The sequence below is a fragment of the Eurytemora carolleeae genome, unplaced genomic scaffold (genome assembly GCF_000591075.1).
Source record: "Eurytemora carolleeae unplaced genomic scaffold, Eaff_2.0 scaffold416, whole genome shotgun sequence".
Classification (NCBI taxonomy): domain Eukaryota; kingdom Metazoa; phylum Arthropoda; class Copepoda; order Calanoida; family Temoridae; genus Eurytemora; species Eurytemora carolleeae.
In genome coordinates this window covers 146,324-160,391 of record NW_019396362.1, presented here as the reverse complement: position 1 = coordinate 160,391, position 14,068 = coordinate 146,324, and the positions used below count along the sequence as shown (strand labels likewise).

The 14,068-nt window shown below is 31.5% G+C and overlaps 1 protein-coding gene across 1 annotated transcript in view; it reads left to right on the top strand.

The window, feature by feature from the left end:
- The window catches only part of LOC111701737 (serine/threonine-protein kinase/endoribonuclease ire-1), a 58,149-nt gene that overhangs the window by 2,366 nt on the left and 41,715 nt on the right, over window positions 1–14,068 (top strand). Inside the window, exons 4-14 of the mRNA XM_023473146.1 lie at window positions 36–148; window positions 477–564; window positions 1,194–1,253; window positions 2,524–2,633; window positions 3,469–3,566; window positions 3,922–3,987; window positions 4,390–4,456; window positions 8,403–8,517; window positions 9,981–10,027; window positions 10,627–10,693; window positions 13,587–13,870. Of these exons, the coding sequence (XP_023328914.1) occupies window positions 36–148; window positions 477–564; window positions 1,194–1,253; window positions 2,524–2,633; window positions 3,469–3,566; window positions 3,922–3,987; window positions 4,390–4,456; window positions 8,403–8,517; window positions 9,981–10,027; window positions 10,627–10,693; window positions 13,587–13,870 (1,115 nt within the window). The remainder of the gene's footprint in view (window positions 1–35; window positions 149–476; window positions 565–1,193; window positions 1,254–2,523; window positions 2,634–3,468; window positions 3,567–3,921; window positions 3,988–4,389; window positions 4,457–8,402; window positions 8,518–9,980; window positions 10,028–10,626; window positions 10,694–13,586; window positions 13,871–14,068) is intronic.

Genomic DNA, 14,068 nt, shown 5'->3' with positions numbered 1-14,068 from the left:
CGCGAACACTCCCTTTAATATTTAAACATGTTTAGATCCCAAGGATGGAACCCTGTATATGATGGGAGGAAGTTTAACTGATCCTTTAAAGAAATTACCGTTTACAATTCCTGAACTTGTGGCAGCGAGTCCGAGCAAGAGTGCAGAGGAAATTATTAATCAAGCATTTTTGAACTTTTTTATCTAATAAAAAAAATAAACTAAGATGCCTGAATTGCGGACTGAAGCTTAAAACATTTGCACAAAAAAATGCTTTGTTTCCTATTTTCCATTTTGAGTACTTCACCCCCCCCCCTCTCCCCCTTTGCAAGCTTTAAAGATCACAAAATCAAATGTACGCAAATACAAACAAGATGGGGGGGGGGGGGCTGGTTAAGGCTTAATTTTATTATATTTTTACTTGTCAATTTCTTTAAAATTAAAAGTTCTGTTATTGTATTATAAGTGTTGATTGATGTATGATTGACTGACTGCAGGGTATTCTGTACTCGGGGAAGAAAGTTGACACGTGGTTTTCAATTGACCGAAACACAGGCAGAAAACATGGCGCCCTTAATTATCTAGGTCAGACACTTAAAGGGGCCGTAAGCGTAATTTCAAGAACCCTCCATGCAAAAATTTACAACGTTATATATCCTTGAAACCTAATCTGATCAAAAATGTGGAATATGACGTCGTACGGTCGTTTTTCTGACTCGAAAAGTGTTTAATTCTGATAATTTCGCCGTTGCTTCTTATAAATAGTCAAATAAACAGTCAAAAGAAACTAAATATATATCTAACCCATATTTGATCAGACAAAGATGTCAAGACTCAAGGGTACCGTTGTAAATCCAGCATTGACATCTCCGCATGGAGGGTCTTTCGAAATCACGCTTACAGTTCCTCTCATCCACTTTGTAGATAACTTGTCGGTAAATGATTTTAAAACAAATTTTATCATCGTAATCAAAATCAATAATCATATTTTCAATAATATTCGATAAAACTCTGGCATTATCAGAAGATTTGTTATCCAATAAAAAAGATACGAACAGCATAATAAAACCAAAGAAAATATAAAAACCAAAGAATTTGTAATAAATATTTTGCTTAGTGTACAAGTGTACAATACCCTACAATTTTACTGGAGTACCTTAATCTGCTTTAGGTATTTTCTTAATAATTAAAAAAATGTATTGATTTTTGTTCAGGATGTATATTAGGAGAAGAGAATACATGTCCAGCTGCCAGTCCAGGGTCTTTTCTTATAGGTAATATCCAGAACTAGGTCCAGGGTCCTTTCTTATAGGTAATATCCAGAACTAGGTCCAGGGTCCTTTCTTATAGGTAATATCCAGAACTAGGTCCAGGGTCCTTTCTTTTAGGTAATATCCAGAACTAAGTCCAGGGTCCTTTCTTATATGTAATATCCAGAACTTAGTCCAGTGTCCTTTTTTACACATAATTTCCAGAACAAGGTCGAGGGTCCTTTCTCATAGGTAATATTCAGAACTAGGTCCAGGGTCCTTTCTTATAGGTAATATCCAGAACTAGGTCCAGGGTCCTTTGTTTTAGGTAATATCTAGAACCAAGTCCAGGATCCTTTCTTATAGGTAATATCTAGAACTAGGTCCAGGGTCCTTTCTTTTAGGTAATATCCAGAACTAAGTCCATGATCCTTTCTTTTATGTAATATCCAGAACTAGGTCCAGGGTCCTTTCTTTTAGGTAATATCCAGAACTAGGTCCAGGGTCCTTTCTTTTAGGTAATATCCAGAACTTAGTCCAGTGTCCTTTTTTACACATAATTTCCAGAACTAGGTCGAGGGTCCTTTCTCATAGGTAATATTCAGAACTAGGTCCAGGGTGCTTTTTTATAGGTAATATCCAGAAACAAGTTCAGGGTCTTTTATTATAGGGAATATCCAGAATTAAGTCCATGGTCCTTTCTTATAGGTAATATCCAGAACAAAGTTTAGGGTCTTTTCTTATAGGTAATATCCAGAACTAAGTCAAGGGTACTTTCTAATAGGTAATATCCAGAACTAAGTCCAGGGCCCTTTTTTATAGGTTATATCCAGAACTAAGTTCAGGGTCTTTTCATATAGGTAATATCCAGGGCCCTTTTTTACAGGTAATATCCAGAACAAAGTTTAGGGCCCTTTCTTATAGGTAATATCAGAACTAAGTCAAGGGCCCTTTCTTATAGGTAATATCAGAACTAAGTCAAGGGTCTTTTCTTTTAGGTAATATCCAGAACTAAGTCCAGGGTCCTTTCTTACAGTGATGAACGATTTTATTGAACGAACAAGTTTACTGAACAAACGTGTTTACTGAATGAACGATTTTAATGAATGAACGATTTTAATGAATGAACGATTTTACTGAACGATCGTAAAGTGAGAATACGAACGAAATAGAAGGAAAATGAACAAAATAGATGGAATGTGAACGATAATTTTTAGAACGAACGAAATAATTTTTTTAGCTATAAAATAAACGAACGAAAGAGAGATAATAGGGTTACAATTATGTACTTCAGGGCGTACAGAGTACAATATAATGATGTACGATACAAGAACACGTGACCGGAAATGGAATATAACATATTATGATTACTCTTCTAATATGGGGAGTAGAGAACCAATTCAGGTAAAAATTAATTGAATTTTTTTACAAAAAGGTGATCTACAGCGCTTTTTTGAAAATGTTTCACTTTTTTATATACAAAACAGAGGAGGTACAAAAAATAATTAATTGGTGTATTTTTCAGATTTTGATTTTGTAGTAAAAAATCTCTTTTAATTAGACATTTTGACTGTCCTCCGATTCCTTTTTTCTTCTGGAATGTATTCTTTAAAGTATTTATTCTAATAGTAAACACCTTTTCATCAGAAATTCAAAATGGGAGAACAAGAATTTAGTCATACTATAAACTAATTTTAAAAGAACCTCGAAATAATAACTAATATTTTTTTCAAAAGTTTTATTTATAAATGGGCACAGACGTGTGGTCAGGTCATTACTAAAAATTATGAAATAAGATTAGCATTTACATAATGCTTAATTATGTTAACCATTTATTTGATAAAAAAAAATTGTCAAAAAAGTGAGAGAGAAAAACAGGCACATTTCTTTAGTAACTTGACTCCACCCCTAATATTAACAACACCTTGCTTATTCTAATTAAGGGTACATTTTTCTAATAGTTCGAATAGAATAATTTAGAACTATGAGTTGGCGCATTTCTTTGATGGTTCGACAGGACTAATTTAGGACTATGAGTTGGCGCATTTTTCTGATAGTTCGTCTGGAATATTTATAATTTAGGACTATGAGTTGGCGCATTTTTCCGATAGTTCGACGGGAATTCTTATAATTTAGGATATGAGTTGGCGCATTTTTCCGATAGTTCGACTGAATTATAATTTAGGACTATGAGTTGGCGCATTTCTCTGATAGTTCGACTGAAATACTTATAATTTAGGATTACGAGTTGGCGCATTTTTCCGATAGTTCGACTGGAATTCTTATAACCCTGGACAAGAGTTCTGGCAGAGTAGAATGGGAGACACGATTCAACAGGAATTTTTAAAATCAAAAATAATTGTTAAATAGTAGTTAATTGTTAATGTACATACATTCTACAATGATTTTGCATGCTTTACATAATACATATATACTACATACTTAGATTTTCAAAATAGTCATGGAGGGGGGGGGGGGGCATATTTTTCTCTTTATTCTCTTTCCTTTACTTGTTTATACCTTATTTTGGTCGATTTAAAGTTTTTTTTTGAAAACATATTTTTTGATATCTGTTTGGCTTATTGGCCTGATTGATATTTGCGTGAGAAACATTATGTATATAGGGATATTATTTTAATTTGTAATACAGAAAAGTTTTTCGATATCGTTGATTTTAAATATGTTTGTATAGTCCAGTGGTAGCTATGTACCAACTTGATGACGACACAATCTTTCCTCTGCCTTTTACTTCTGTCAGGTAATAATTATTTGATTGATTGATGGATGGTTTGATGGATTGAATAATTGACTAATTAATTGATTAACTTGATTAATGAATATGATATGATTTTTAGTAAAATGTAAAATATTAATTGAAGACAACCTTTTTGTCAAACTTTATGTTGTGAATTATGTTTAGTGTCGTCCAAAGTATTTATTTAATTGCTCTTGTTTATCCATTGATCGGAGCCTAGGACAGGGATAATTAAAATTAAGGAATCAAGCACATTATCCTCAAGTTAAAAAATTGGCAAAGTTGGTATCAAGATTTGAGATTTAAGTTTGGTTTAGCGCTAAATCACACCAAATCTTTGACCTCGATAATACAACTGTTTTCAAGTCCGTTGGAGAAATATTGATTAATTGATTAATTGTTTAGCATCGAGACCTTGGAGAATTTAATTCAAAACTTTGAATCTTCTGATGAAAAACTCGGGGAAACGAAGGTACGTTTGATCTTACATTTTTAGGGGGCTGTGAGACCTATTAAAGTGTGGAATTCTGTACCCTGTCCTAGTATATCCCTTGTATTCTGTACCTTGTCCTTGTATATCCCTTGTATTCTATACCCTGTCCTTGTCTATCCCTTGTATTCTGTACCCTATCCATGTATATCACTTGTATTCTGTACCCTGTCCTTGTATATCCCTTGTATTCTGTACCCTGTCCTTGTATATCCCTTGTATTTTGTACTCTGTCCTTGTATATCCCTTGTATTCTGTAATCTGTCCTTGTATATCCCTTGTAATCTGTACCCTGTCTTTGTATATCCCTTGTATTCTGTACCCTGTTCTTGTATATCCCTTGTATTCTGTACCCTGTCTTTGTATATCCTTTGTATTATGTACACTGTCCTTGTCTATCCTTTGTATTATGTACCCTGTCCTTGTCTATCCTTTGTATTCTGTACCCTATCCATGTATATCTCTTGTATTCTGTACCCTGTCCTTGTCTATTCCTTGTATTTTTGTACCCTATCCATGTATATCACTTGTATTCTGTACCTTGTCCTTGTATATCCCTTGTATTCTGTACCCTGTCCTTGTATATCCCTTGTATTCTGTACCCTGTCCTTGTCTATCCTTTGTATTATGTACACTGTCCTTGTCTATCCTTTGTATTATGTACCCTGTCCTTGTCTATCCTTTGTATTCTGTACCCTATCCATGTATATCCCTTTTATTCTGTACCATGTCCGTGTCTATCCTTTGTATTCTGTACCCGGTCCTTGTCTATCCCTTGTATTCTGTACACTGTCCTTGTCTATCCTTTGTATTATGGACCCTGTCCTTGTCTATCCCTTGTATTCTGTTCCCAGTCCTTGTCTATCCTTTGTACTATGTACCCTGTCCTTGTCTATCCTTTGTATTCTGTAATCTGTCCTTGTCTATCCTTTGTATTATGTACCCGTCTATCCTTTGTATTCTGTACCCGGTCCTTGTATATCCCTTGTATTCTGTACCCTGTCCTTGTCAATCCCTTGTATTCTGCACTCTGTCCTTGTATATCCCTTGTATTCTATACCATGTCCTTGTTAGCCTTTTCTTGTTCAATGTCCATCCTTTGTTTGTTTTTCTATCCTGTTCTTGTTTAATGTGTAAGTTCTCATATAAGTTTTCAAACCACGAAAACATCCTTCAGAACTTTTTGATATTTTTGCATTTTAAATGCATGCAGTATCTTTCCAGGGGAAATAATTAGTTCTAAAAGTTTCTTGTTAGAAAGTTTAAAATTAAATGCTGGGACTCTACGGAGTTGTTTAACAGTTGTCTGGCAATGTCTGCCTCCTATTTATTACGAGAACATTAAACTTAAATAAAAACGAATTAACTATACTGAATTTGAATTTATTTATTATTTATTAAACAAATCTTGTTGTAAAAAGACGAGATTAAAACAAGATTAAAACAAGATTAAAACAAGATTAAAACAAGATTAAAACAAGATTAAAACAAGATTAAAACAAGATTAAAATAAGATTAAAATAAGATTAAAACAAGATTAAAACAAGATTAAAACAAGATTAAAACAAGATTAAAACAAGATTAAATAAGATTAAAACAAGATTAAAACAGGATTACAACAAGATTAAAACAAGATTAAAACAAGATTAAAACAAGATTATAACAAGATTAAAAAGATATCCAAAAAAGATCCAAAAAAAGATTAGAATGAGATTAAAATTTGAATAAAATGAGAAGAAAACAAGATTAAAGCAAGATTAAAATGAGATTAAAACGAGAATAAAACGAGATTGAAGTCATACAAATCTTTAGTTAAAAATCTTATTGCAGTTTGCTTTTTAAACAAAAGTTAGAGTGATAAATAAACGCTTTAAAAAACAAGCATTTTTATCAGAAACCAAAATTTTTTAAAATAATTATAATACAATGAATATTCAACAATTTCAAAATACTTTGGTTGAAATAAATCTGCAGATATCTAGAAAAGATATAAATTGCTGAGTTTTTAGAAATTTTCATCTTTTCAACAAAATCAAATTTATTTTGCAAAGAAAAAAGAAGACTGCAAGTTCAACCATTTTTCTTCATTGATTTATTTCTGTAATAGACAGGGTTCCATTTTAAGCAAGGCCCGTAGCTGAGAATTTTCTTAATAGGAGGAAGGGGGGGTCTCAACTTTGCAAACCCAAGACGATATATTGTGGAGTGCGATTGTAAACATATATTAGAACAATTCTTTTAATTAAAATCCATATAAATCTAAAATGTTTTGTTATTATCTAAGTAAATGAGATTTTAGATTTTTTTGCAACGTTTTATAGATTTAACATGCCCTGAGAATGAAAAATTAGAGACCGCACTAAACTTGGGGTTTATGGGGACCAGAGTTTATACTAAATTTTTGGACTAATTTAAAGGGAGTGTAACTTAATTTAAAGAGACCCTCCTTTTTTTTTTAGGAGACATGTTCGATTTACAACAGTACCCTTAAAATATTTAGCTGATCAAAATAATGTGGAAGATTAGTCATTTTTCCAACCTGAAAGATTCATAATTCTCACAAGCAAGCGAGAAATCCGCAAGTCACTTTTACAGAAAAACACGATTGAAAATAACCAATCGAAGCAGAGCTGAAAACTTTAGAATGGAATATCCTTAATCCCAATCGGTTAATTCATCTGGAGATTAATAATAAGAGGAGAACAAGCATTATTTAATCTCGAGATTAAGAAAAAGAGTGGATAAAGCATTAATCCCGATATCCACCATTCAAAAGTTCCCAGCTCAGGGAACTTTAGAATGGATAACCTTTAATCCCGACTACTTAATCCGAATATCCACTGTGGAAACTTTTAATTTTAGTCCTTAATCCACATCCGTACATTGTTTTCTCCAATGAGAGTGCAGGCATATAGTTCGTAAATTGTATTGACCAATGACAGCTTTGAAAATAAATTCTATCCCATGAGAGAAATCCGCAATTTCTAAAATATAAAGAATATTTTGTCGGTCATTTTGTAAATTAATCGGTGAAGAAAAATATTCAATAATACGTTTGAGATTCTTTTTTAACTAATTTAAACTAATGTATTAATAAATAATGCTTGAGAAATTAAGTTCCTTGAATCAAATTTTTTGCTCTAAATATTTAATCTCGAAACTAACATAATCTCGAGATTATGTTAGTCTCGATATTAGCAAAAAAAGAGGATCAAGCATTAATCCTGATATCCACTATTCTAAAGTTCCCAGCTCAGACAAAGCTATTTACGGATACTGTTGTGAATTGGACAATGACATGCTACTCTATACAACTACAAGGACAGTCCTCTTCCATATAATAAAACTGTAAATTTACACTTATTTAACTCCATTTTATTTTCATCTATTTTGAATATTTACAAAATGTAAATATAAGAAGATGCTAATATAATTCATTTTAAATTCTTAGATCAAAGAACCTTTCTAAAATTAATAAGATTGTCCTTTAATTTCTCCTTGTTACTTTAAATCCCCAAAACGCCAATATGGTGGAATTTATTTCGCCAAAATTATTGCATGAGAATTTAGTCTGAATTTCTAAATGAAAATGTTAAAACTTTTGTTGTTTGATTCATCCAAGGGCTCAAGATTTGATTCTGATATTCACCAGAAAATGATTTATTAAAAAATGGGAATGGAACTATTTTTTAATGGATTTAGAACCGTGTATAAACCAAATTCACCATTTTTCCATTTATTTCTTCATATTTTAAAAATTGGATGAGTTATCAGATATGTTTTTAAAAAATTTAAATCTAGTGAAATATTTCTTTCGCCATATCAAGTATATCATTTTCAGTTGTAGTGATTTTTTTGTTGCAAATTTTCCATGATTCTCGGGATTAAAAGATAATTTTATAAAAATTAAAACTGATTTTATTTCTAGTTGTTTCCTACGCTGTATGTTGGTGAACACGCCTACGGCCTGTTCGCTGTTCCTAGTCTAGTGGATAAACAGACAATTATGATTTCTCCATCGAGACAACCTCTTCTTATAGAAGGTAAACCTTAGACCCGTAGATTATAGACAATATACAGACAATATGATTTTTCCATCTAGACAACCTCTTCTTATAGAAGGTAAACTTTAGAGCCGTAGATTATAGACAATATACAGACAATATGATTTCTCCATCGAGACAACCTCTTCTTATAGAAGGTAAACCTTAGACCCGTAGATTATAGACAATATACAGACAATATCATTTCTCCATCGAGACAACCTCTTCTTATGGAAGGTAAACTTTAGAGCCGTAGATTATAGACAATATACAGACAATTATGATCTCTCCATCGAGACAACCTCTTCTCATAGAAGGTAAACTGTAGATCGGTAGATTATAGACAATATACAGACAATATGATTTTTACATCGAGACAACCTCTTCTAATAGAAGGTAAACTTTAGACCCGTAGATTATAGACAATATACAGACAATTATGATTTACCTCTTCTTATAGAAGGTAAACTTTAGACTCGTAGATTATAGACAATATATAGACAATTATGATTTCTCTATTTAGACAACCTCTCCTTATAGAAGGTAAACTTTAGACCCGTAGATCATAGACAATATATAGACAATATGATTTCTCTATTTAGACAACCTCNATCATAGACAATAGATCATAGACAATAGATCATAGACAATAGATCATAGACAATAGATTATAGACAATAAATCATAGAAAATAGATTATAGACAATAGATCATGGACAATAGATCATAGACAATAGATCATAGACAATAGATCATAGACGACAATAGATCATAGACAATAGATCATAGCCGATAGATTATAGATCATAGACAGTAGATCATAGATCATAGACAGTAGATCAAAGACAATAGATCATCATAGACACTGGATTATAGACATTAAACCTAAAAGCCTAGATAATAGACAATATAATCAAAGACAAGATGCCTTTAACCCTTAGATCATAGACAATAAAACTTAGTAGATCCGTAAACAATATACATTAGACCGTAGATCATATTATACCCTGGTTCTTGGACCATAGGCATATACTATTAAAGACGACCTTAGACTCTAGGCAACAATAATCAATTGGCTTTAAAAAACTAGAGGCCACACTCAAGGCGATCATACAGTGGTAGTCAATATATCATTACAATAAAGACAACTTTTAATTTAATATTTGATTGTTACCAAGCTTTTATCGAATTACAAATTTGTTAGGAATTAATGAGAAGCTTTTTAATCTACAGCTTCTCTCTATTTCCATTGTTATGTGTATCCATGCAGATTAAATGTTGAATATCAATAAAAATTGAAATCGAAAGTCGGCTTCATTGTATTGATATAATCGCCTACCACTATGGACAAGAGACCATAAACAAGATATAAGAGACAAGATTCCCGAGTCCGAAGACTAGACTATAGACTAGACCGGAAGTGTAACCTTGAATACCGGAAATAGAAATCTATTTATCTGCAGGACCTTCTCCAGGACCCGAGGACAGCACTAATATGCGGGAGGACGAGGTAATAAAGAACAGGGTGAACCAGATAAAAAACCTAGTTTAAAGGGACTGTCGTTGTAGTTTTAAGGCACCTTTCATTTAAAAAAGGGGGCATGTTGTATTCACAACAGTACCCCTTGAACCTTTATTTGGAAATCAGCGAAATTTTACAGCTTGATAAGTGATTGATTCTGACAACTAACTCCACTATTTCTGAAGCAGAAATGCGCATGTTGCTGTTGTGAACCCGATATGTTTTACTTAAAATTGTATGTATGAAAGGGGAAGTGGCTGGAGCTCGACCCTAGAGCTCGGAGGATCATTGTCCTTAAGGATCATGATTCTTTGACTATAGGTTGAATGTTAATAATAATAATAATGAAACTTTACAAATATGATTGTTGAAACAAAAGACATAAAATACTTCTAGTCCTGCTATTTCCAAACTGTGGTCGGCTGTATTTATTCTTTGAAAATTATTAAAGATGATGAAACCAAATTTATCCAAACAATATATTTTTCATTTTTTAAAATAAGGTTCGTTTTGAACAAGCTTAAAACACTAAAATTTTAAATCAAAATTAGATATATATATAATTTAAGTAATGTTAAATATTTTAGAAGTCCGGTAGTAAACCACTCTTGGTCAGTGCTTTACCAAGTGAAAAATCATCTCTACTCGTGTTCGGTAAGTTGGAGTATATTTATCATTTTATCTAGTTAATAGCTTGAGAACTCACATTACCCACTACCCAGGCTACTCATAGTTACTCCCGCAGTTTATCCACGCTTCGGCGTAAATAAGATTTTAGCCAGTTTTTCTTATTAAAGTGGACCCATAAAGGTAAGAACATTCCCGTGGTTCTCCCGCGTTGCCCAATCAAAATTTGAGGCAATCGATCAATGAGTTCACGAGTTATGATCTGACAAACAAACAATCAAACAGAGATTTCAAGTTTATATATATACAGGGTGAGTAAATAAACCGGGATTATCGATGTTTTGGACAAAACTTTAAAACAAATTTTGTTCGGATTTTAGGCAAAAAAATGTTTTTAAAAAATTTAAATAACTCTGAATTTGTAACTATTTAATTTCAGTTAGAGCACCTATCGCAACACTATAAGCCCATAAGTCTCAATTTATTTAATTCATCTTGAGCATGACATGTGGTTAGTAGGATGTCCCTAAAACTCTGATTGATTGACAGAATTTGTTTTTATCGAGAAGGTTCAAGCCTTTTTAGATTTTATCTTGTCCCAAGCTTTAGGGAACCAATCTAAACTTTATAGATTAAACTTGCACGATGATTACTTAATAGCACGTTCATAATAAAATTTACCATGAAGTGAGTAAGAATGATAAAGTGCACAATAGTTTCATGAAAATATTTTTTTAACCATTGAGAGAAAAAAATTCCGCGAAACCAATTTTTTTTGAAAATATAAATTTTTTGAAAAATTGTTTAAAAATGTTCATTTTATTGTTTTCAAAAATTCTTTAAGAAGTTTAATGAGATACATGAAATAATGGCCAATAATTTGCATTTTGAAGTCAACAATTCAAGGTTATCAAGGAAAACTATAAAAGGATAAGTTTTGCGAAGCAAAACTATTCTTATAGTTTTTAATTTTATAACATTTAGTTACTGCAGATTTGCACTCTAAAATTTAGCGGATTTTTCAATTTTTTCATTCAGTTTTATTATGATTTTTTATGAAATTTTGGTAAACAATAGAATAAACATTTTTCCGACAATTTTTCAACAAATATCATTTTTTCAGAACCAAATTGGGTTTCAACGTTCCAAAAATAATATTTTTTTTTAGTACATTTTATTATTTTTTTAAGCCTAAAAATCCTGACAAAGATATTTTACAGAGGTGTATATTTTTAAGACTTACTCCCATTTTTTTTATTTTGAAGATTTTCCACTAATAATTATTAAAAATTCAGCGTGTAAATCCATAAAAAAAAACTAGCTTTTTGGGGAAAAATGTGATTTTTCAATTACGAATTATTGTATCCATTGAAAATGTTTTCCTGCACTGTACCTTCTGTATTTATCCTGTTGAAAGTGCACTGAGAGCCAGGGAGATTATATTGTTAATTATTAGCCAGTGAGGCAGAAAATAAAATGTCTAATATTTTCTTTTTTTTTGGAACAATATTTCATTTTTGGGGTTTTAAGATACATTTTAGATTGTTGCAGGGTACTTTAAAGAACTGCGATTAAGCACCATCTGACCATTCAAATAAATTCCTGTGAACAAGTTTTACAAAGGTGCTTTAAAATTTAAAATGTCAGATGGTTTTGTAAGAATGGCTTTTAAAGATCAATGAAAACAAATAGAAATTTTAAACTTAGACTATTTAACCTAACAGAATTCATAGTTGGAAATATCAAACTTTTACAACTTCGGGTTATAAAGATAGGGATTGGAAAATTGAGTTTGTGACAAAAACCCAATTCCTTAGAAATTAAAAAAAGATAATTATAATATATCTCTGTGTGCATATAATAGAAACTATTGGTTTGCAACTATTTTTATAAAAAATACTATGTTTCTACTTTTAAAAATATTTTGAAAGATTTCATTAAAATTTATTCATAGTTCAGTTTTTAAGTTGGAACATTTTCTGAATTCAGTGTACATCTGTTCTCAGTTCTCTGTCATAATGTGTGTGCATATTTTTAATAAGATGTCCCATTAAATGCCCAGTCTCCAGGAATTTACTAATTTCCCTGGTTCTATATTCTGGAAGAATAGTTGGAAGTTAGGAAGGTGGAATACATTATAGAGGAGGGTTAGAACATAAGCATTTGGGTCTCTCTGCAGAATCTTTCTTTTTTACCAGAACATGATGAATAGATGGGTCGGGGGGGGGGGCTAACAATACAAACCAACTTCAAAAAACCTTTTTATTAAAACACAATTCTTATTTCATCTACATCCATACTTTGTTTGGGTGTTTGTTTATTTTATTGTATCCAAACGTAAAAACGGCTGAACCGATCGAGCCCAAAATGTTCAAAGGAACTCCCATTACCCTAGGGAAGATTTATGGCTAGTCGGAAGTTAAAAACTTCCGAAAAAATGTCAAAATTTTTTATTTTGAAAATGCACCAATTTAAACAGAAACGATTAAAAATTGCAACTTAATCCAGGAAACGGGCGCAAAGTATAGTTATTTATAAATCAGAAACAAACCATGTTTATTTATTGAAATGGATTAACATATATATCATTTTTCAATTCAATTAAAATAACAATTCAATGAGCAATTCAAACCAATTTGCATTTAGAATAAAATAATGCAACTTTTGCGAATATTAAATTGATTATAATATATTAATTAAATAATGATAATAACTTTAAAATTTGCATTCATAATTTTAAAAATTGATTGCATACATCTTAAATTTAATGGATTTTACAAAGTTTCTAATGCATTCATTTCACTTATCTCCTTTAGGATTCAGCTAACTTAAGTCAACTATAGAACTCCGATATTGCTTTGAGACATAAATGTGGATTTAAATCGGATTTCAAGATTATTAATATTTAAACTGTGTTTAGGATATTATCAGATTCCAGAATACAAGCCTGAACCTAGTCCTGGTCTCACTCCATACCTAATAACATCATTAAATCCTCTCCAGTCCGATGACCAGATCAAACTCATTGAAAATTTTACAAACCAAACCATCGGCACAGAACACGTGGTTGATAATCTGCACCGCGGCATTGAGCAGATATTGAAACTAAACACAACCTTTTTATTCTCAAGAGATCTTATTAATTTCCTGCACAAGGAGCTAATTCCACATTCAGCCCATATCCTTCAACAGATTGAAAACAAGGAATCCGGTGCAATTTTCTTTCTTATTATTTAATTTAAATATTCAAGACTTAATTAGCATAAGTTGTTCTTTTTCAGAATAATCAACATGGAATGAAATTCCATTTAGCTTTGCATATATTTTACACTAATGTTGAGTCGGAAGATTTAAGTCAGTTTAAGAATAAATTAACGTTCAAATGTTTAAATTTGCACTTTA